This window comes from Paramacrobiotus metropolitanus, unplaced genomic scaffold (assembly GCF_019649055.1).
Source record: "Paramacrobiotus metropolitanus isolate TYO unplaced genomic scaffold, Prichtersi_v1.0 Parri_scaffold0000066, whole genome shotgun sequence".
In the NCBI taxonomy this organism is placed as follows: Eukaryota; Metazoa; Tardigrada; class Eutardigrada; order Parachela; family Macrobiotidae; genus Paramacrobiotus; species Paramacrobiotus metropolitanus.
The window spans coordinates 264,614-289,713 of record NW_026570286.1 but is presented as its reverse complement, the minus strand read 5'-3'; the positions used below and the strand labels follow the sequence as shown (position 1 = coordinate 289,713).

Sequence of the window (25,100 nt, the reverse complement as noted above, 5' to 3'; positions counted from 1 at the left end):
GTTGCAATTCTTTTTTTTGCACAGTATGAAGTAATGAACACAGTACATCCAACGATGGAAATACTGCGTATACCGTGTACGGTGCAAAAATAGAAGAATTTGTTATCAATATACACCCAGAATTTTTATATTCTGAAGCAGAAAACACCAAACAGTTTCCCATAAAATAATCTATGATAAAGGTAATGTTATTACCACCAACTGATAAATATTACTTTGTAAAACATCCTCTAAACATAAACATCATAAACATCTTGTCATAAACATCATAATTAGTAAAAATTAAAAGAGCGTATCATATCATACAAATTAAAGTCGTAGCACCTGCCTAGAACAATACAGCTGTACTTCAGAAAATTACATGTAAACGGTGTGCCGGATAATCGATTCAAAGCCCAATCAGTACCATGCACATTGTTCTACGCTCCCTACAGAAGACAAACGTATTACAGTAGTGTATAAAATTTTTATATATCCATTAGTGTGTGTCAATATGGCATTTTAATAATATAAAATTTCAGACATATTGTTTTTAAAAATAGGTATACGGTGAGTGTTTTCCCGTGGAATGAAGCAGAAGTACGGGTACGAGCGGTTTGGCTGCTGTACTGTGTACTCTGTACAGAGTAAATACTAATATGGTACCGTACCTATCCGAGTATTAATTTTGTTTAGCGCATTGAACATACCGCGGAACATGGTGGGACTTCATAATTCATATTGTCAGTAAGTAGTACTAAGTACTGCATAGTATAATCGGCAGGATTTGAAAAGTGTTACATAATGAACAGGTCCGTAACGCTATGATCCGTCGACTTCTCTGTTTTGCCACTTTTGTGGACATCGGGTATGTTGGTTGTTGTTTAACAGGAAGGGAAACGGCTATGATGCATCGATTTTCCCCTCTCTTCTCTATTATTCTTTAGCGAAACTAATTGAGCTTGACAAATGTGCATAGTAGGTTTAAAATGATGTGTGAAAGGGTGGATGATTTGTAGTGCTCATTTTAGCTGTCCGGCTTTTCATTGATGCCTGGTGGTGGCCGTATTTATGTACATATAGATATAACAAATACCGCATCGAACAGAAATGGTGTAATGCCTCGTCAAAATAATCCGATATGTTGTTTGATAAAGGATACTGCATCTCTTAAGCAGTTCTGTCGGATCTCGTGGTCCGGCAGAACCGCTTTACTTGCGTTATTAGGTATATTAATGATAACCAATACAAGCTGATGGTGAGTTTATATGAGAAAGTACTTGTTAAATGAGCATCTTCAATTAGTTGTTTGTGTAACAGCTAGTTTATCATCAGAATGACGTATATCATTCTGGTACCGCAGTGCAAACTCATGAAATACGTGAATAAGAAATAAGAAATGTTTTGATAATTTATAATTCTTCATATGCGCTATGATCTAACTGGATGATTCGCACAAAATATTTATACTGCTGCCGCGTGTTATTGTCTTTCTGTCAGTTTCAGCCTTCCCCAAAACCTCTTAAGTAGCACTTACGGTGGTAATTTGTTTTGTCCGCTTAAGGGAAACGTTAAGAAACGCTCATGGAATATATTTTCTGGATCACGAGTAAATGCCGCATTTTATGAAGGTGAAAAGAGGCTCACCGTTATATTTGTACAGCCGTAAATCTGTATAAAAATCGTTCGACAGCCTAATCTATTACTAACAAAACTGCAATGCATCGATTTTAGTCCAGTGATTTTTAAAATTTTGAGAGAGCTGGTGATTGAGGCGAGGACTTCTTCGCGTATTAATAACTGGCTAGCTGACTTCGAATTCCCTTATTATTGTTTGCGACCACTACAGCAGCTCAGACTCGGTGTGACCTTTATGTAAATAATGGTTCAAAAAATATATCTCGGAGATATTGCATTGACCATATGGATTCAGGATTATAACCGTTATGATCCATAATCTCTGCTAAACGATTTTTTATGCAGAAGCTTATTTTACAGGAGTACAGATACATTACACCGTCGTTCAATTGAATATCATTGTTAACACGTATCGTAATTCCACAATTCATATGCTCGATCAAAATGGTGAAATATTACGAATTACTTGACAAGTAAATCAGTATTAACTATCACGTAACTATAACTACTGTATATTTATCACCTATAATATCAAAAGCGTCTGGACTGATCCTTCTGTGACACATCGCATACCTCTATATGTCGACACGAGACGTGCGGTCGGAAGGCGGTAGTACTCCCGAATCCCGTTACGAATGCGCAACGGATAACTTCCGGTTGCCGGTTGGACAGCTCTAACTTCCAGCTACGCATTCCGTGATATGCTCCCCATCCCCTCACCACAGCCCAACGTGATCGGACCAGATCGGTTATTGTTCGTAGTTGCAGTTTACAGGGTGTATTCGTTTTGCAGGCTGCAGATGCCGAAGTATGAATTACACTTACATGTTTAAAAATTATGTAAAGTATACAAGCAGATACATTGTAAAAATTTAAAGATTTTCCTAATGCGTTGGATAGTTTGCAAATCAGCCATTAATGCACTGAAAAGCACTGCACTGTGTTGCACTGAAAAGGCCGCAGCAACCTCCCGGCCACCATGGTCAATATTTGACTACCGACTGACCGAGACGACGGCGCGTACGGCAATCTCTTGACAAATCGTCAGCCAGCAGCAGCTCACCTGGCCTTGCATCTCGCTCTGGCATTCTAATCATGCGCATTTATGGTGCACTGCTCAGGTCTTGTTTTCCTTTGCGCTGGACCTCACTTGTTATGATTATCGCTTGTGATGGTATTGTAAATCTCTTGGCAGAAATATGAGATCTTTGTGCTATTTTACAACGGGAACCAATGTCGACAGCCGTTTGGCGTAATCAGAGCAGCTCTTTTGCAGCCATTCTTTGTTCCTGGACACTGGTCTCCCAGACGAGTATTGCGCTAATATTGCGTCCTATGGCTGCCAGTGCGAGGATTTTTCCCATATTTTAACTTGCACCCTGGATTTCACAAACGATTTATATATTTTAATAACCAGGTACGTCGGGAGATACATGCACGTGTGTGTGACCTATAGTTTATCCAAATTTATGCAAATCGTCATTCGCCAACCTTGAGTGTTCCAGGACTTGTTTTTTACGGAAAATATTGCACGTTCCGCTTATTATTGCTGTCTGTCTTTCCAAAAGACGGGTTCAGTTTTTGTTGAAGCCCATTGCTTTCATCCAGCATTTGGTTCAGTTTTTTGTACACAGAGTAATATGGATAGATTTGACGAGGACAGTTTGGATAACGCCTTTTTATTTTTATTTGCAATATGCTGTTTTTTAATTGACTTAAGAGTACTTAATGAAATGCTTGTCGCCTGCGGCAGCCTGATTATGAGATCTTATTGTTGGGCCTGATGCAGATTGTGCAGTACGGTGCAGACGCATTAGACTTCGCATTCACATATTAAAATGTTTTGACAATTGCCCCTTATTATCGCAGTGCAGTGTTTTATTTTAGAATTTTCTTCCTTATTTTTAAGAGCTAATAAGCCACTCCGTTAGTTTTGGTAATTAAACAGATGTACGAGTAGAATCCGTTTACGGAATAAGAATAATTCATTCACTATTGGCATAGGGCTGATTTTTAAAATATGTACGGTTACCGTATCTAACTACAGTGACCGAACTCCATTAACGGGAATTGAATATTATGTTATCAGGTTACTGGTTTGGAAATATTTGTAGTTAATTTAAAAATTGTATATTTAGTTTAGTTTGGTTTTCTGAGATAAAAGTTACCAGTTTCTGTAATCACACCCAGGACATACTGTTTTATACGGACATACAGTTTTACAGAAAAGCAACGCCGATAGTTTTATGTGGCTGGCAAGTTTGAATTTATGAAGACTGCTGCGATAATCTTTCCACCGACCCCATTCCAGGCCTGCATTGTTTTTTTCCGCGCGATCCCGATGTCCAAAGTTTTCATGCGTTTTCCATGCAGGCTAAATAAAATAAATTCAGGCTTGAATAAATTCAGTGTGATACTGGAAGCAAGCCGACTTTTTCACTGGAAGCCCTTTTGCTTTGAATTGCAAATAAATGGTTGGCTTAATTTTCAACATACTTTGTAAATCTGCAGCCATGTTTCAGCCACAGAATGAATGGAGACTTGTGAATAATAATTACTCTGTATATCTTTGTAATTATCATCTTATTAAGCTTATCATTTTGCAGTTTCTGACTACAATTTTTTGAACGGAGAACAAGATGCCTCATACTAGCGGTGTAATAATTATTGAGTAGTGTGCCTGGATTGCGTATGGAAATGTAATTTCCTGCCTTGTAATGCTCCTAGACCAAATAAATTGCAAAAAAGACCGGGATCGTCTTTCAGCTTGAAGGTAGCGCGATCGCGCCGCTTAATATTGCGACGGCATTCGGCATCGCCAAGTGGGTATTTGGATGATGTTTTAGAAAATCATCCGCTCCGCATCGCTCAGGTAGTTGTCGGTATACAAACGACGGCAACAAATCCTGGATCAAGTGACCGTCAATAATGTTTTGAAAATATTCACCTAGCGTCCTTGACGTCAAGTGAATGGGGCGCACTAGCTCGTAAGCGCTTCGATTAAGCATTCGCCGTGGTTTTCATATATTGATGGATAGGTTCGTGTCGCGGTTATGTTATACACGCTCAACAATAAATCTGTTGATAAATCACACCGTGATGTCCAAAACCCAGGGACTCTGCCAACAGTTTCCACCCGGCATAACTGTATACGCAAGTGATTAACGTTTCAAGGGATGTTACTGTGTATATATTTGTACTGGTAACGCTTCGTAATCCGATTCTAATATCAATAGACACGGGCATAAACTGCTGACTGACTACATGCGTGGACTGATTGTTAGATATATGTGTGATTGTTAATGATAATCCATTAGCTTATTAAGGGTACTGAGTAAATTGTTAGAAAAAACACATCCTAAACCAGCGCGCGGATGTGTCAATAATCCGAGTGTCCGTCCATGTTTGCATGGGCATCGTGCGGCTTTTTGTCTACTAGGCAACGTTTGTATCCGTTTTGCCGATTGATGGTGTATAGTGCCATAGGTTAGGGTTTCTTACAAGAGTATCGGATGTTTACTCGATCCATTACATACGGACTTTTATTAGTATGTAAATGGAAGATCGTTGTTGCCGATCGAAAAACAGACAAAAATTACACACAAAGGGAACTGGGAGAACGTTAAACTGCTTGTTCAGCGAGTTTTCCACTAATCCAAAGCGGCTGGAAAGCGCTTCGTGACATAGTTACACCCAAGGTCACGTAATAAAACTTTAAGGATCCGACAGTTTCCGTTGCGTAAAAAGTTGTGGAGGCTGTATGAATTGGCTTTCTTTTATGCGTTTGCTGTAAAATTAGTAACTCTTCGTTTATTGTGTGGCGGAAACTTCTGCTCTTAGATCTGCAATTTTTTGATCGCTTCCTGTACGCGAGCATGTTATTTGCATCGTTCACATACGGAAGCAGGTCGATGTAACGAGACTAACGACATAATTCACCTTGTATACAATCTCCCTCGGGATATGTCGCAATTTCCTGGATTCGTCCTTGTGCCGCCTTTTCCGAAGCCCTGCGAAAGCTGCTCGTACGCATAAGTTTTCTATGACATCCTTTAATCCGTATTAGGGAAAAACTAGTTCTAGGAGTCGGCTGTGTGCAAGTACGCCGAGACGATTATAGGATCAGTCGGGTGGTGGTCGCGGCGATCTATTTTAAAAGCCTACAATGGAAATCCTCATTTGCTGTAATCTCTTAGACCGGCTTAATTGTAAATGTGTCGCACTGCACCAATTTGTACGGCTAGTGAAATGTCTAAAGATACAGCTTAACATGACACATATTCATTTGACCACACAGACGTTTGACTATGAAACAACTAGTTGTGATTGTGTTTTGTAGAAATAGATTGTGATTACTAAGGTAAAAGGTTTAGGATTGTCTGTCCACTCAGGATCATTTTACGAGTAGATGTTTGTGGTGTTGCAGTTTGTAGTTCGCAACAAGCAGCTCTGATGGCTGATGAGGAATGAATAACACCTTATAGTGAAACTTCCGTGTAATGTGCGTGCGTGTTGAAATTAAATTGACGACTTTTCTTGCTGCCGAACATGTAGGTGTGCGTGATAGGATCTAATTGATAGAGTGCCGTGAAATGTTTTATTTTATAATTAATGTGGAGAAAGGAGCGCGGTTGTCCCCCTACAGCGACGCAGAATTTGTGACGCCACCTGACATGACTGTCGCAACTGTTTTAGAAGACCCGGATGTTGTAGGCGGTTACATATTCCCTGCAAACTGTTTTTGTGTGATTTGTCTGATACTTTTTATTTTTCGATAAAGCCGAACATTCAGGGCAGTTTTTTGGATTTTTTCCAGTTTTTTTACTGATAAGCCGATAGCATTTGTTGCTCCGCAAGAGTACGGAAGTATGTTAACAACAAATTGTAATAAACGAAAGATGCGTCCAGGAAGATAGATACTTTAAAAACAACATGACCAGAAGACACATATGTTGGCATTATTTTGTCGATTTTCATCACATAATTACGTGACTGCTCACTACGCAGTTTTTTTGATATGTTAGCTTTTCTAGTTGATTGTATTAATTATGTTTAGAAGTATTCGCTGTGACTGTTGTATACATATGGACGTGGTCACTCGGACGTACGCGGAATTAATACTTACTGGTTAGTTTGGTTCGTTTAGTTTGTTTGTGTGCTTGGTTTGGCAGCAATTTGGGTTGTGCGGCGATTGTGACATGATTATGTATTTACAAGGACATCGTTTGTCTGCTCTGTTATGGCGAACTAGGCATGACGTACGGAAAAAACTCCCAGTATGTCGTAAGAGGTTTTCTAGAAGCCGTCAACTGGTCCGCGTGACGAAGTAGAAAAATGGAATTGCGTATAATGAAAGCGACCTCAGTTGGCCCCGGCGTAATTGCGGTTGACGAGATGATTTACATCTTTTCCGCCGGCACTATTGATTTTGGGGTCTGCGTTGGACCACGTAGTGCAGCATTTATCCGACATGGAGTGGAAGCTTAGGCTTGACACTTTAGAAAAATGCCAGTAACAACTTTCGATAGGTGTCGGAGTTTATTTGCTTTAGACAAATTCCGAGATGGCCAGTGCAGTTATCGGCCCTGGTTGCTCCATGGCGTACCGGCGAATGGCGATGATGTTGTAAACAAACATATTAAACGCAAACGATGGGAAATGGTGGTCTTCAGCGCGATTACACTAACCGCGACGATCCATAATTTTGGACGTGCGCTACATAATTTACCGTTTTCCCAAAGCGTTTCCTGTAAGCGGGACTGTCCCTGCAATGTAACTCTGCACCACCGGGCACCGCACCACCGATAACGAGTTCGCCGTTAAGTTGTGTATTGTAGAATCCTGTACCTCCTGTACCTTAAAGTGTGGTTTACGAAATTAGGGCATGTACAAGAGATGTAAATCATGGATTGCGTTAATGCTACCTTATAGCCCTTATAAGACACACGTATACAAAATTTTTATTAGGCGTGATCGTATACGGTAATACCCGTAGTGTTGTTGTCTTATTGTACGAAAGTACAGACTGCATTAACATACATTTAAACAAGTAAGTTTTTTTATTTATTTAGAGAAAATGAGTAGCATGAAGTTCTGGAAAAACTTTTTTTTTGTTGGAGGTCTTGTGTATGAAATCGCCAAACTGAAATTTGATGCCGGTCTGTTTGCATTTCTGTAAATTTCGTGTTGCCACTGCTTTTCAGATGACGGCGGACTAAGAGCTTCGAGTTTTTCTCGGCATTCGCGCACTCGGCATTCGCATTCGGCATTGAATTGCGCTAAACATGGAAGAATGCAGTCCGTGGGATTCGGCGTTGGGACATTTAAAATCGACAGCGGATCCTTTAGTACCCGAGCAGGTAAGGCAGTTTTTAATGGAATTATGTTTTTTCGAAATTAAAGTTAACGATATTGCGCTAAATGTTTATATTTGGTAGTTGTGGGCGCGAAGGTTAAAATCCAAGTCCGAAAAAGGCGCAGTGCCGGGCTGCAGTATCCCACCGGTACCCAGCTGTGCCGCTGATCACCTACGCTCCTATTCATCCGAATCATGTCCAGCCTTATTCACACCCTTGGCGGCCGGAAATTCACAACTGGATCGAGCCGGTAGCGGTGAGTCGATATTATTGCACTGTGAAATCGAAGTCGCAATCGTTCATTAATGACAATCATTTCGATCACGAACAGTTGCCAGTTGTTTGCAACGTTGTATTAAATTTTTTGTTCTATACGGTGTTAAGTTAGCATTGTATGAGTGTGATTTTGCCGCGTTTAATGTGAGAGTGATGTTTTGGAAAACTGACGGCATTGTCCGAAAGGAAAAAGACAAACTTAATTTCAGTTGCTAACAAAAAGGAATTTGAATGCGAAGATGTATGAAATGCAAAAAAAGATAATTACAGGGATTATCGAACATGCAAGCGAAGAATTGTCGCTCTCCTCCTATTATTTAGAAACATCGCCCACGTCAGATTCCATGACATCCAATCGCGAATGGCGCTCCTGCCAATATCTAGCGGAAGATCAAGCTGATTTGCCGGCAACCGTTCCGCATCCCGTGGCCGTGAATGCAATCGATAATTTCAAACCTTCAAAATTTTTACAACGGCAGCCCGCAATTTCCACCCAGTTCACCGCGCGCTTTGACACCTTCTTGAGCACGGACATTCCTTGTAGCCCTCACCGGCGCCGCTTAAACGCACAAGACGTCCGGATACAGATCACCGGCGCCACATTCGATCATTCCAGTTTCGAGCACAAGAGCAGCCAGGAAAGCATTTGCAATCTGGATGTAACGTCGTCGACGCACCGCGGTGATAGTGGGAATGTTGTGCACAGTGCCGATATGGCGGATATACCCGATCCTCACGCAACGGATAGCTTTGATGTCCAGATCGCTGGAATGGTTCCCCTGACTGTTCCGGTTCCTTCCCGCCCTAGAAGGTAAAACGATCACGAATAACAGTATCGTAAAACATCTATATGTGCTCACAGTATTGAATGATGTGCTATGTAACCATTCAGTGTTATGCATAACTGCTTTACATTAATTTTATACATTCATTGTGTAAACTGTACACAACTTTATGCTTTCAGTTACATTTTACCCAGCTTTGTAATATTTCTTTCGTAAAGCGCCGGAAAGTTTCATGGATGCTGAACGTTTTTCTTTTCCGTTTTATTGTATCTGTAGGGTAAGAATTTTAGCGAAGTTTGGTAAATAAGTTTCGGAATTTGAGAATTTTTGCTGCAGCAGATTCTGTACATGGCCTTCTGCGTTCAGGTGAATGAAGGTTTTGGTCATTGAATATGGTCAGATGGATAGTAAACACTCTTTTCCCGGGATAGAAAGTAATGATATATATGCTGATATTATAATAATAATCCTTCTGTGTAGTTTTAGCGCACCGTCGTTTGATTTCATCGATGAAGCATCGAACTGGAATGAATTTGGTAAAGCGGACGTTAATATTATTGCACCGGATTCCGCGGCTGCCTCTTCGACACTTCCTCTTAACGAATCTTTCGACTCGACTGCTGCGAATGCAACCAACACACAATGTACTGCTACGCGATGCCTCCATTTTTATCACACACGATTTTTATCCAGAATCTTATTACTTCAGATCGCGCTTCTAAGGGATCTGGCAGCAAACCTCGGTGTCTCAGTACGGGGGCGACCAGTTCCAGTGAATGGGATGTGTCGTTGGACTCCACGGATTCTGATCGGAAGGCGGACAGTCTGCATTTGTCGAATTCCATCTCTAGTCTGGTTAAATCGGTATCCACACCGGACATCTCTGTGGCCAGTGGCCGCAACTTGCTGCCTGCTACTCCCAGTACCGGTACTTGTCGTAAATTACGCATAATAAAACTTTTTATTTTTGCAGTTTTTGCAATGGCGTATTGTTTAGTAAACATGCTGTTCTTTAAGATTTTGTTCTGGATTTTTCGCAGAAGATCAAGCATTATTAACCACTGATGGCGTTTCATTTGATGACCATAATGGCAGTGTCCCAACGAGTCCGTAAGTAAAGGAAATTATATATCTTCGTCAGTTATTACGTTGCATGTTCCCGTCAGCACGTCATTCATTAGGTTGTTTCCATTATTATCGAATGCATCCTTGCATAATTAATGTAATAGTGGCAATTATTCCTTCTCTAACTCGTAAGAAAGCATGCGCACTGAGCACGTCATGATCACCACCCATGCAGTGCGGGATACATCGCAATCATTTGCCATTCTGCATCATTGATCCTTTTTCTTGATTTATTTGTGATTGGGATTTGCTGTACAGTGAGTGACCCTGCTGGATTTTCAGGCCTTCGCATGTTCTTCTGCAGGAACTGTTTGCAAGATACCTGTGAGTTCTGTTTTCTGCATGATTAGTATCTGTTTCCCAATGCATGCACAGTACTGTAATTACATTTTTGTTGTTCTCGAATGCACACGTCTTCGATTTCTGTTTCATAGAAAAGACCGTTGTTTACGTGACCGCCTGGGCGGGACGTCCCCGCTTCCTCAGTTTACCCGCTTCAGTTATCCTTCTTTCTTTTGTACTGACACTCTGGATGGGGCTTCCTTGCCTCTTCCGAGTGATCCTTCTGATGTCCGCCTTAGTCTATCAGAGGCGCTCAATGAGTAAGAGGTTTTGTTTGGTTGCCGCTGTGCAGTCATGTTTCTGTTTACTTTGGTGATAAAATTAGCCCAGTTGCTGTTGTTATGTTATTATTTACGGAGAAACTCGTATTTCAGTAATTGTTTAACTCATGCTTTTATTGGTATTTTTGGATTGTTTTGACCTGAGAATTTTTGCAGTCCGTCCATCGTTAATGGCAAGGTTTCGGAAAGGAACCATCTGTCGGCCAAACTGTCCAACGGGCGGGCATCCTCCACCGAGACAACGGATGACCTGAATCAGCGACGGATGAATAAAGGCAAAGCACCGGATTCGAAAGGGTTAGGATTGGCGGGAATGTATGGGACGCAGGGTCGATCACTGTCATCCTCCTCGTTTAATCTGGCTCATTTGCCGCACAATGCTACTCCCACCAAAGGTACCATACTGCAGGGCAATATTTCCCTTGGTGGAGCTGGCAACCTAGTGAAAAAGCTGAAAAAGGAGAAAATCAGAAGAAGCAGTAGGATATTCGGCATTGGCGGATCCAAGTCTAAAAAGGTCAGTAGAAGCAGAAAGCCGAGCATAAATTACAAAAGCATGAGGCCGGTACTACCGGCACTGAGGCCGGTACATACGGTAGCTGTTTTTCAGGATTTCGCGAACAAGTATGGAGGCTGTAAACATGGTTAAGTTAAAGAAACGCTGCACTCAATTTTTTGAAAGAGAACTACGAAGAAAACATCAAAGCTTTGTTCGTGCAAAAATATCTTAAGTTTTCAAGCAAATTAATCTGAAAACGACAAATTTCTTAGCGTAGTGATCATACTTTCGTCTCTCTGATATGGATTCCGATTATATGTCCGCTACATATACTGTGTTTAATCCATTTCTGGTTGCATGTGATTATATCCACATGCATTGTGGAACCTGATTTAGCATTTCCCCATGGATGTCTGATTAATAGATGTTGTTTTTACACGTTCTCCCGCTTCGTTGTCCTATTTCGGTAGACCGTTTGAAACCTTGAACTGGATGTCAAAATAAGATCTCGATTCTTTGAACTTTATACGGCAATGGCTCGAGTACATGTTGTTTCCTCAGACTAGGCTATAATTTATGATCACATTAATATTGCGCCTGTTAGATTCAGTATGTCACACTACAAAAACCTGCACCCGCCTCTAGTCCAGTGCATTCCACGTTTTATGATCCGAGTGATTTTTCATGTCGTAAAAACTTTTGAAACTAACTTGCCGGCGTGCTTATTTCCAAGAATCTATAGAAGCAGCTCAACAGTCGGGGTATTTCCGAGTAACTTACAGCGGGAAAACGTGCAAAATATACACTCGTCGTCCAGAACATGATGGGTGTTAACCGTTTGTGTCAAGTGCTAATTTGATTAATTGGCAACTAATGCCAGTCCGTCGTGGTGAAGTAAGAAAGAGCGCTTGTTTACGCTTAAGTGTAAGTTTGTTGTTGTGCATGGTTGCAGACCAAAGAGGAAGCGAAACGCTGTCAGCAGACGCACAGCTTCGTTTCCGTCAGCTTCAGCAATACCACACCGTGCCAAATCTGTGGAAAACCGCTGGCTAACAAATCGGCATCGCAGTGTCAAAGTAAGTGGTTGCTCTGTTGTACAGGAGAATAAAGTTTTATAATGTTATTATTAGAATTTCCATCTGGAATTGTGAGTTATATTTAGACAAAGCGCTATCACAACACTATGCTACAGAATTTCGGTAAACATCTTTGCAGGTGTCAGCTTCCATGAAATTCAATAAACAGTTTTTGCGGGTTTGTTGTTTGCTCTTGCATATTGTAACTGTATAACAATAAGAATAATTTTTTGTATAAATTTGATGTCATAAATAGCCCACTGCGTTTTTTTATGCACAGTTATTTCATAAAGTTTGGTATGACTTTTTCCATTGGGCAAACTGAAAAATGAAAACGAAAGGTTTTTTTGACACTCTACGATGTACAGGAAAATTTCAATTATTTCGGTTAATGAAATTTGGTTTGGATCACCATTTCTTCAATTACCGGCGTTAAGCAAACAGCTAATCTTAAACCACACGTTTGATGGATAATTGTAGAGGAATTTTATAGAAATATCGCGGCAATTTTACATAACGTTGATCAAATAAACAAAATGGATTGTACCGTTCTCAAATAAATTTAGGGTGTGCATTTAAATAAGCAAATTAATTCACCGGTTACATAATTCAACAACACTGGAACATGAGCCGTAACTCCGCTTTCCCTGGTCATGATATCAGAGTTTATACGTATTTTATGCTCGCGAAAGCGTTTTTCCGTTGGAGACCTTGGATAGCATTTCCGTCTGGCGGGCGCCAAAATATCTTTGTCATATAAATAATTATAGTAACACTTTTCTAGAGAGTGCTCGACATGAGTAATCAGTGAAACATTTATTACCCAGTGAGTAATAAGCAGCTAGTGAAATAGTTTGCGAGGGTATTGTTAAAAGTGCCGCATTTTTTCCGTCGGATCCGCGACGGCGGCAAAGAATATAACGATCTCGTACGGCAATTGACCAATCTCAGCTGATACGGGTATAATGTCGCACACTGTATTACGCGATCTGACTTCTGACTCGGTTTCGCGCACGAGCAATCATTCAGTGAACACTTCGCTACTCACTGTCGCCACAATAACCATTAAAAAATCGTATTACTGCTCGTTTTTATCTCACGCTTGAACAGTACAGTGAACCTTATGTGCGTGGTTAAGTGCCGTACATCTGATTAGAAAAATTGGTGAAATTATTTCTTTTTCTGAACGAGAAAAAATTTCCCTACAGATTGTCTGTTGACATGCCATGATAACAACTGCCTGGAGCAGATTGATGCGTGCCCCTTCGCCACAAAAAACACGACCAACAGCACTACCGTCTCACCGCCACAGCAGTCAGCGGTAGGCTTTTCATTGCGCAGTATGCGCAGCGGTGATCGCAGTCTGTCCAGTGGTCAATCCGGCACACCGGGAACTCCCTCTACGCCCATTTCGCCTTCTAGCGGTCTGATTGGCAATGGGCCACAGCTGCCCAGTGTGGTTATTGAGAAAATGATGACGGAACATGGTTATGCGGCGGATAATCTGGCCGACGCGACATCTCTTGGATTAATTGATCCCAAAAATTTAACGGCGGCGCAACCTCTCAAACGCTTGTCCGTCCCGTCCAGCTTCGAAGCAAGCGTAAGTCCACTAATTGTTAATACATTTCTTAAAGATTGATATTTGGCTTATTTTGTGATTTATTTTGTAGCATTTAAAGTTAAAAATTCAGTTTCAGAGAAATTCGTTCGCAGAAGATTACGAAGAAGTTGATTAATAACAAGCTATTTTCAGAATAATTATTGTTTCTTCGGTGTTGATTAAGCGCTTGATTTAGTCCTGCCGGCTCATGCGCGTTTTGATTACTCTACCTATTTTTCGTACGTGGCGAACGTAAATTGATATACTGTACGTCAGCAAAATTTTCAGGCTGTGCGAAAATAGAGATTTTGTACCGTTTTACCTAGCAGGTATCGTATAATCCTCAGTATTTCTGACGTGAATAAGTCAGTCTTTCCGTCCAAGTTTAAGGAAAAACGTGAAATTAGCGATATTTTTGGATAAGTTTTGTGAAGTGGTAATCGGAAAATATACATGGAGTGATGATGCCCTTTGAATATACCTGCGCACATCGATGCGGTTTTGGGATTGTTACTTCAGACTTTACAGTAATCGATCCGCATATGCCACCGTTGTATCGCAATGATTTATATCGGTTTAAAGTGGTAGTTTAAAATCACCGTCTGTTCCTAATCTGTTGACTTAATTGTTCCGTTTTGGTGCTTATCGAACGTGACTTCCATTCATCACCTGTAACGCGAAGAGTGAATAATGGGGCTAATACTCAGCCGGTTTGTGTTTGGGAGGCTGCTGCTGCAGATTACATTTCGCAATGTTTGTTTTCTGATTGATCGACGGTTGGCAGGGCATGTCGAGTAACTATCGTTTGACCAGCTAGTCAAGGCATGTTAATATCCCCATGTTCTCGCGGCGTCAATGTAGTGTAAGTAGCCGGTGGAAAAAAAAGAAAACTGTTCATTAAGCGGCACCAGCGGGAATCCATCAAACGGCAGTAGCCTCAATATCATCGTTTTCTCTGACATGTAATTATTATCACCTTCTACCGTAAACGAAGCATGGGGTGGTTTTCTGGGCGCTGATCGGTTGCTGCGCCGCCACTTAACGGTTTCTCTGACCTTGTGAACCGGAACTACACAGTGTAGACACCATGCGCCAAAGCCGCGCTGTTCTAGGTTTTCATCGTGTTGCTGTTGCCATCAGTTGTACATTATCCAGGTTTTTGTTTACACGAATAGTTTAGCTTTTATTGTTGCAGTTTATTGCGGCTTTTAATTGGTTTCTATTGTGTTTCATGCGGGTTGATTATCATTTAATGGTACATAATTCATGTTTTATGTAGTTTTGCTTCGGTCTTTGTTGACACTTTTTATAGCCATAGTTCGGGTGAATCGGAGTCCGAATTAGGTGGAAAGATGGTTTTGCCTAATATGGCTAATGAGAATCGTTTACGGCAGTTTAATCGGACAAATTTTTAGTAGTTTGTCGCGTCGTAGTGTTAGTGGTCTATTTTTAGGCTTTTAGCGAGAGTAGAACATTATCAATCTTCAAGAAAATTGACTAGTTAAACAAAGGTACAAGCTTATTGAATTTATTGAAGTTATAAACTGTTTGGTTATTCTGTTAGAAAAATGTGACTACCGGCCGTCGCTTTTTGGAAACAGATCAGGTTCTAATAATTTTATTTTAAAAAAATGTTTGTATTAGTAAAAGTGCATTAAATTGTATTAGTAATTCAGACCGGTTTTGAGAAAATGTTCACTCGTTTTGGTGTTATATGGATTTAATATTGCCGCTTCTTTTTTTTAGCGAATTCGAGATTACGAGCTACTGTTTATAGAGACAATTTTCGGATGCTGCACATGCTTATTGTTTTTTTTCCAGACGAACACGCTTGCCGGCAGTGGAGTGCAATCGCAATCTGATTCCAGTTTGTCTGCCAGGTATGTGTACGCGCGCGTTAAACAGCCAATAAATATTTATGACCGGTAGGATTTTGTGCGGAATAAGCGTTTTTTTGGCAACCCACTGCCATCAAGAATGGTCCCAATTGTGTGTTGTTCACCTGCAGTGAAAAGGTAGTTGCACTGTGCAGGAAGAACGTTGCATACCGAGAGCGCATTATCTCCGCCGAGAGTGCCATTTTAGGCGAAGTAACGGAAATCTGATCGAAAACTTGAAACAGATATTTACTTTGTGGTTTATTTAACTGCCATTATTTGGCAATTAAAGAAAGTTTTGTTTCTTAAATTATTTTTTTTAAAAAATTTTATCCGTTTTTTTTACGCAGTATGAAGCCAAAACTTTATACAAAATGTACGAGTTTTAATAATTATCAAGGTTGTAATTATTGATTAATTTATTGTCGCGATTCTTTATACATATTCAAAATTCGCAAATTAAATAGCGTAGATAATAAATTACAGTTTGTTAAATCATTCTTGTCCCGATTATTGGGAATGAAGTACATTTTCTACCGGAGGGCTGCAAACCTTCTTATAAACTACCCAAAAAATGTTTTCAAGTGGTCAGTTCTGAAATATTTGGTTGACAATAACCAGAAGTGTCGCCTAAAGGAAACTTGATGGTGTACCAGAAAAATCAGCAATAATTACATACCATGGCAGAACCTTTTGTTTGTACAAAGCGCTGTACAAGCTAAATGAGCAATGTGCAATTTTTCTCGCTGTGCATAATCGTTTGGATATACACATCGTATCTAAGGAATTGATGAATCATGTCAGCAACACATTTTATTTGTTTTTCACTGAAATTCTGCATATGTGTGATATGAAATGAGGTAAAGGTGTGTAGCGTAACAGCGTTATCAGTTAAGGAAAATATGTGATGCAAGCTCATGCAACTAATGTTTAGTTCGTTCACTTGAGGTTTTGATGATCAAAACTCGTCACTCGTCGTGCTTAGACCAGATGCTTTACGTATATGACCCGTTAAAACATAAGTGGACTTACATCTAGCGTTACTTTCATTTAAATTAATTTTTAATTGTTTCATTTTACCGCACTATTGCGTGTCGATGCCGGTATGACTGTGAGGTTGGTGACATTGCGTAGAGCGTGTAACTTTTCAGCCTCGATCTGGATCTAACCGCTACCGTCTTTTGTGCTTGTTTTTAATGCATTACGATGTATCTGTGTATACAGTCGACAGTTTGTTAATGGCAGATTGTTGGTGATGGTTCTCCTTGTGTGTGATGTCCTTTTCCTTCTTCCTTCTCCTCTAGCTCGCCTGCTTCTTCGCGACGCCCAGTGTCGCCGGGTAATTTCTCCCGTTGGAAATATGTCGCTGATAAGCTGCTCAAGTATGTAGCTTTATTGCAGTTTTAAAGATTTTTATAATTGTTGCATGCATTGAAGTATTTACTGGAATTTGTACGTTTACGGTTGTATGGATTCGCTATTGGTAATTTGTAATCGATAACAATAATTGTAACGTATGTTTTGCTTTTAATGTCGCTTTTTTAAAAGCATTCTCTGTGTTCGTTGAAGCGTTTTTAACCCAATGCTTACCTTTGCAAGATATAGAAGTAATTGCACATCTATTTGTGTCTGGAAATTAAATCAGTCGGGAGTGACAGACATGATATTTGTAAAAAGCACGGCGACGGCATTTTTGCATGGCGGAACATGTGTGGCATTATTAGTGCATCTATGCGTAAACGCCTTGAGGGATTTCGCATTATGCTGTCTTGTCTGTTGTCCATTTGCATTTATGAGACAGATTCCGTCTAATCAAATTGTGTACATGTCTAATCACTTATTTGCTTTTTATAGTAAGCCGACCAGCTGTACGACGGACACCCACGCCGACTCCGACAGGTCCGTTAACGCCTCGGAAAAAAACTTAAATTAGTACTAGCTGATTTGCACATATATTTGCACATTTATCATAACAATTAGCATGATCATTAGATATTTTTAGAAATAATTAGCATGGTTTCAAGTTTATAAATTTTGTGGTTTAAAACTTTGCAGCATATTCGGTACAATAATATAGTACGACCATTAAGTTGTACACTGCCCGGCGCCGTTGCACGACTGAGACATTTATAAGTAACTATTTGGGTTATTATTTTATTTCATTTTTGCAGTTTATTTTAGCAATAATTATAATGTTTCTAGCAGTTATGATTTAATGTGGGCAACAAACTACTCGGTAGTGTTACCGCTTTTTTAAACGTTCTAATTTTTTGTTCTGGTTGTTAACAAAATCCTGTCTCTCTTAAGTTCTTAGTCGAATTTTTCAAATTTTTCTAAATTCTTGACGCCAAATGATTAAAATTAATGGGTATTTTTTTGACAGTGACGAGATCAGTTTAGCCACAAACGTCACCAGTATTAGCGAGAATGTAGTCGCACACGCGGAGAGCAAAGATGTTCTGCTGCTTCCCTACGCCAAACTCTTAGACTTCGACCCCGAACTGCGCATCGCCGTACCGGAAGCGGAAGCCTGGAGCATGACGCAGGATAAAGAATTTCTCGCCACACTGTGCGAGCGGGAAATTAAACGGCAGGATATCATCTACGAGCTGATACAAACTGAGAAGAACCACTGTGCCGTCTTATTGATCATTGATCAGGTGAGAATACAAAAGCGCATAAACTCACCAACGTGACAATTTATGGCGACTTTTTATCTCTTTGTGTGTAGATTTATATTCGTGGTTTACGCAACGAACTGCAATGGTCGGATACAGAGATCCATAAATTTTTCCCATCATTTGCCGACATTCTTGATGTGCATATCAAGTTTCTACGCCAGTTACGACATCGTCAACAGCAGTCCCGTGTGATTGAGTTTATCGGTGACATTCTCATTGAGCAGGTCAGTTAGAGCATACGCTGCATAATGTATCACATGGTGAACACGGTCAACTGTGTTCAGCACTGCGTGAAAACAAAATAACAAAAGAAGGAATTTATGTTCCTGCGGTGGCAGCTTTTGCTTCTGCATTTTGAAAGTTGTTGAGCAAAAGCGGGCGGGTTTTGTCTGTTGCGATCTAATAAAACCAAATATAAATATACTGACGAATATTAAATTTTACGAAATACGTTGGGAAAAACTAATTTTTAAAACTATAGAATGTAATGTCAGTATTCTATAAAGCAACCAGTTTATCAATTTGGATTGGCGCATTTTTGGTTTTAATCAGCACCATTATATAAATAAACTTTAATAGTTTGGCCGTGGAAATAAATTCATGGAAATATATTCTGGTTGTACTCGTAGTTTGATGGAGAAAGAGGGCAGCGTATGAAGAAAGCCTATGGAGAATTCTGCAGTCATCACAAGGAAGCGGGCCAAATCTATAAAAGTAAACTGCATAAAGACCGGAGATTTGCCGCCTTCGATACGGTAATAAAAAACGGCTGAGCCTACATCCCGTCGCAGTCTAAACAAAGCGGGTTTCTACATGGGACATTTAAACATGCATTACTCGCAACAGCTGTCTTAAAGGCTTCTTCCCCGGTTTTGCAGAAGTGCATCGACAAACTCAAGTGTCATTCGAGCCGGTTTGACATTCTGAGCTGCATACTATTGGTTACACAGCGGATCTCTAAATACCGTCTCCTTATTGAATCCATCCTCAACAAGACGGACGGTATGTTGGCGCGCATTCCGATGTTTATGCCGCGCTATCGGTATCGTTTCCTCCCGTTAACTGAGTGTTGTTGATTTTAGTGGAGAGCTCAGATAAGAAGTACGTCGGGCAAGCCTTTGACTGTGTCAAGCAGATGCTAACCTATGTTGACGCCTCCATTGGAGCGGAAGAACGGCGGAAGCGTCTAAATGAAATCTACCGAGCTATGGATTCCAAATCCTCCACAATTATCAACGGCGAAGAATGGAAGGTGATACCGTACGACCTTTTAACCGATCGGATTAATGTTTTTATTTTTGATTACATAAGAATTTTCGGAGATGCTGTAAGTCAAGTACATTTTGAACATATTTTAGTACTTATCTATGTTGCGACCGTAAGATACACATATCTAACCAAAACTGTTATAAAATTTGTGTTGATGACTAATGAAAATGAAGACGGGATTTCTGTACGTTATCTATGATATCTTTCGAAATGTAGCTTTTGCTGGTAATTTTGTGTTTCCCTCTTGCTGTCGAATATCGTGGTAAAGTATTTCGATTTTTTTCGTGGCAGGTAATCTTCGGGCTGATTTGTAGTAAATTTAAGCAAAAATTAGTACAAACCATAAGTGAATACTATTTTCCGAACGTTTTAAATGAAATTTGGATCGCAAAAGATTGCTGGGGTCAAGACTGACCGTTATACTACGGTTTCGTCTCTTCATGTGTTGCCATAATATGTATTACTAAACTAACTACCCTAGTAACTGTTGTTTATCGTTAGTAATATTATGGTGTTGCACATTGAGAGCTGCTTTGTGAAAGTACTCGTACATGAGGTTCAGAATTCGCGGATTGGAAAAATTTCGAATACCTTTCACAATGCAGTGTTGCTTTGTAGAAGCACCAGCTGTTTGACCGTGCTTTAATCTACGACGGTCCGGTGCAGTTCCGCAAAAACAACGGAAAGTTGGTGGATGTCCAGGCCCTACTCCTTTCCGACTGCATCGTCTTCCTCCAGGAAAACAATCAAAAATTCACATTTGCCCATGTGGACGATAAGCCAGCCGTGGTGCCACTGAACCGCGTGATAATTCGTCCTAAAGCGGAACGAAGTGGCATTCCAGAGAAGTCCCTGTTCCTTATATCTTCCGGGATACCGCTTAACCCCTCAGGATCATTTATCCCGCCGCCACCCGGCCCTCACTGCCGTGCAGAAATGTACGAATTAATCTGCAGTACGGTGAAAGAGTGCGAGAAGTGGCGGGTGGAAATTGCCGCGGCTTGTGGAGCACTTAGACACCAGGAGGAAGCCAGTGGACAGGAAACGGGAATCATGACGCTGGATGGTAATGTGATTGTCGATGATGCGCAGATCAGACGGATGCGCGAAGTGATAAGTGAGTTTGCGCATGTATGATATTGTTGAATATGTTTTAGAGTTTATTGTTGATTCCATTCACCAAGAGTGGTCACTTTAAGAAAACTAAGCAGATTACTAATTTTTTTAGAATATTATTTTAAATATTTTATCGCATTATTAGGTTATTCATTGTGGTTGGTTCTTAAACATTTATTCATATGCATTACTTTGTATTACAGGTAATTCACAAAAATAAATTGACTTAAACGGTGTTTGTTGAATTTTTTTATACAACTGTGAGCGATGGGAGCTTGTTGTAAATTAATTTTTATTATACATTGTGCCTCTTTGCTTGTAGATATTTGTCAAGCCAAAGATAAGAATATCAGCCGATTATGTGAGGATAAATGTGATCTATTGCGCGAGGCCGCGGATGCCGTCGGTTTGCCGCGGTGGCGGCTACCCAACCTGACCACCTCACCGGCCAACGGTACCCCTTCGGCGCTACTGGGCCCAGTGATCTCAGAAGACAATCTAGCCATTGAACAACTGCAAAATGTGCTCGTCAGTGCGCTAAGCGAGCTGAATCGCTTGATGCCGCCACCGTCCACGGGAGCGGTCAGTCCCCTTGCTAACTGTGATACCAACACCATTCCGCCGGGCCAACCCGGATCCCTCATCCTCTCTCCGCCACCGATGGGACCGGCAGGCGAAGAGTTGCGGCCCAGCTATGAACTGGCACTGTCGCCAACACCTAAACGGGCCGAGACATTTGGCGGCTATGATATCAGCAACAAAGAATCGATGATCAATGCCAACCGGTCTATTAGCATGAAGGTGAGTGCCAGTACTTTCTTGTAGTCTAAATGTTTTAGGATGTCGGATATAGTAGTAATATTTATTTTAAAATACCTAAATGTTGGTTTTGTATTAATTAATCTGTCAGTGAGTTAATTGGAAATTTGAAAAAAATACACCTTGTATAATTTACGCATGTACCGGCAACTTCGATTTACGCTTCGCTTCGTAGGATAATGGACGAGCTAGACCACGTCCGGCTACGACCAACCTCACCCAACATCTGCAGAACACCTCACCCAACTCAAAACTCTCCACTGCAACAATTTCTACATGGACATCGCGTGACTCGTGTGCCACGGCCGATTACTCCTCCTCCAGCGCCATTTCCTCCAGCCCTTCCTCCAGTCCGCGCATGTCCGTGGCATTGCCGGATGAGGCAGTTTCCGGTGGCGTAACAACGCATTCGGTTCCTTTGAGCGCGTATCTACATTCCGTCATACAATTGCACTGGCATCTCAATCAGATCGTGGATGGTGTGGCGCATCAGTCAACTGCATATGAGAGGTGCGGAATGCCATGATACTGTAAAGCTTGCTACAACATTTTTTTTTAAATTTTTGTGTTTATGTAATGTGCTCTATACTCTGTGGCTTAGAAATAACAAGTACCTGGTAATTATGACAATGACAAATAATCAGAGTGACAGCAAGCAAATGACATTTAATATGTACGATAGATTTTGTAGATACAGAATAGCTTATGCAGTTTTATTTTTTGTTTTTTAGCTTGAGCTCGAAATACATGGAAACACAGCAGAAATTAAGCGCCATGGAAGTGCGCGATCGCAAGCAAAATAAACATGCCGCACAGCTGGAGGAACTGCGATCTCTTCAAGAGGCATTTATGAAGGAGAAGAACCAGTATCTAACTGAACGGGAAAATGAGAACCAATGGCTTAAACAAAAACGCCAAGAATTGGACCGAGAAATGGTAAATTCACAAATTGGTCATTGCTGATGAGTGGTAACTGATGTCTCTTCTGGGAAATGTAGCTGCTACAGATAGTCTGATTTATGGTGTTCAGTACTTGACTGCTACTTCAAATGAATAGGCAAAATTGAAAGCGGATAAGGACGACATGGATAAACAGCGTAATGCCCTCTTCGCCCAGTGCGAGAAACTGCGCGAAAGCGGTCTGGACGTTGTCCTCAGCTCCAACGCGCCCTTTGTCCAGATTTTCCCCAACGGACTGGATCTCTCCTCCAATATTCCTAAATCTCCGCTGCCGATTGTACGCGAGGAAATTAAGCCAGCCAGTCCGGGCCAGCTGACCTCGGAAAACCGGCAGGCGCTGCTGCAACGGCCACTGCCGCCGCCACCTCCACCGCGCACGCTTTCGGCCTCCACTCTCCCGCCACGACCGCCGCTTTCCTCCTCACATTCACTGAACACCATTAAAATACCCATGGCGCAGCTTAGCCCGTCGGCATCGGTGGAAGGCGGACCAGAGCAGAAGAGCAAATTAACGCCCACTAAGGAGGCGAAGTCGACGTTGAGCGCCAACTGGAAGGGCAGTATGGAGTCATTACACAAGAAGGCCGAATCAGCGAAGGAAAAGGTAAATCAACGTTTTTGCGAGTTGGCAGTCTGATATGACATAAAATTACGGCAATTTACAGTTTATTTTAAGTAAGTATTCGAAGCCACTTGTGGAGAAATTTCTTACCCGAAAAACAGATGTTAATACGCAAAACGTAACTAAGGGATCGGTAGTTAGATTGTTGCATCTATGCAAGTTAAATCGCCACCAGTATCGGATTAAAGCCACAATACTACGCTATTTCTATGTGGCTCGTACTAAACTTAACCGTTGTAATTACAACGAGACATAGTATTGCTGCTGATAGTGAATGATCAAGATTAAATTTTCAGCTGCGAAATTTCGTGGACAGTTCTCCATCCGTTGAAAAGGCTCAGGACCGTATCGACAGCCCGTACGTCTCCTCCAATTCCTTATCCGTGCATCCGGCCGGCCGACCCCGTCCGACCCTGCGCGCGGCCTCTGAAGCCAAACTGGGTATTACCAATCTCCTCCATTTATCAGAAAAGACCAGTAGTGGGAGCGGCGAAAGGGAGCTGAAGAAAAAGTCCAGTGAGAAAAAGCGGGGATTTTTGTGAGAATTACTTTTTAAAGGGATCGGTACAGACCAGAGAATTTGGTACACAATCTGCTGCATCCGGTGATAATGTTGATCAGTATAACTGTTTATTTGCATGCAAGGAAAGTGGGTTTACAAAATTGATTTTGTATTTGTACATTTTTTGTGGCGTGTCCAGACATCTCTCAGGGAGAAAATTGTAAAAATAATGTTTTAATTATTATTGGCGTAACGTAGAAAATTTGACATTTATTTCAGTGCAGTATGATCTGGTATGTTCGTTTTCTATTGGTTTACTTTTTTTACTTTGTATTGTATAAAACGGGTCATTTCCCGGGTTTGACCGTTTTACATTTCGTCCTGTTCCAGGTTTGGTTGTGACACGAACGGTGATTGATTATTAAAACGCTCTATACATTGTCTTCACTGTCGAACGTGTGCAACTACTATAAAAGAAAAATAAGCTTTGAATTATTACATCCACTTCTAACAAGACTTTCTAACATATTTTCTTAACAATCACGTAAGCCGTTAAAATGCTAAACATAGACCTAAATTAGTAGTAGTGCAATCAAATGCAAATCATGAAAATATTTTTATGATTACTGTACCGGCGGCGATTTTCTTCGGCTCGCGCGCTTTACACATAGTTGGTGAAAAAGGTTTAAAATAGTGCCCAGTCATACGTCATAAGCGCCGGTATATTTTTGTGATGAAATTTTGATGCAAGGGTAATGTCTCGCCTAATACGCGTAGCATTTATTTCTTCATTTATGGCGCTGCCCTTTTCTGCGTACATGGTTTTTGCCGGGTAACGCATTTCCGGTGTGAGAAGCAAGTAATAGAATTACCAGCTATTGTACGGCGTCTGAATATGACGGCTAATGTGCATTAGCACATTTCAACCAGCAACGTCGAACGACGCGGTAAACTACCGCATTACAATGCCGTGGTCGTCGGATATTAATCAAGTGTTGCTTATAAAGGTGAAGAGACAGCGGTAAAAGCCGAGAAAATATTCAGGAAATCACACAGTCATATATGAAAATGCCTGTCGACGGGAAGATCAGCGACAGTATCCCATCATCTTAATAGCGCAAAGTTATCTTTATGCCAAAACCTTGATGCTTTGGCTATTGGATACAGTACCGGCATAGTACTCTTCTCAAAATGCTTAAAAAATCTGTGCTTACAAAGTATAATTTCCCATCAACGGTTATCTTATGCGCTGTTGTGGCTAACATAATTTCCGCCGCCCCGGATGACCTTACAG

The 25,100-nt window shown here is 40.9% G+C and overlaps 1 protein-coding gene across 3 annotated transcripts; it reads left to right on the top strand.

The window, feature by feature from the left end:
- Window positions 1–2,705: 2,705 nt before the first annotated feature.
- LOC129594176 (A-kinase anchor protein 13-like) lies at window positions 2,706–24,247 on the top strand. Of its 3 annotated transcripts, XM_055490770.1 has the most exons (26): window positions 2,706–3,034; window positions 7,821–7,976; window positions 8,055–8,229; window positions 8,571–9,060; window positions 9,515–9,678; window positions 9,744–9,962; window positions 10,075–10,144; window positions 10,442–10,483; window positions 10,594–10,761; window positions 10,939–11,299; window positions 12,234–12,357; window positions 13,566–13,960; window positions 15,782–15,840; window positions 17,142–17,219; window positions 17,692–17,736; window positions 18,221–18,497; window positions 18,569–18,742; window positions 19,148–19,273; window positions 19,397–19,520; window positions 19,601–19,770; window positions 20,406–20,904; window positions 21,226–21,704; window positions 21,898–22,232; window positions 22,454–22,658; window positions 22,780–23,286; window positions 23,601–24,247. In XM_055490770.1, the coding sequence occupies exons 2-26, from the start codon at window positions 7,902–7,904 to the stop codon at window positions 23,844–23,846; spliced, it is 5,607 nt and encodes a 1,868-aa protein (XP_055346745.1). In that variant the 5' UTR covers window positions 2,706–3,034; window positions 7,821–7,901; the 3' UTR covers window positions 23,847–24,247. The 3 variants fall into 3 exon arrangements, with proteins under 3 accessions (XP_055346745.1, XP_055346747.1, XP_055346748.1); XM_055490772.1 differs by lacking the exon at window positions 17,142–17,219; XM_055490773.1 differs by lacking the exons at window positions 10,442–10,483; window positions 10,594–10,761.
- Window positions 24,248–25,100: the final 853 nt, after the last annotated feature.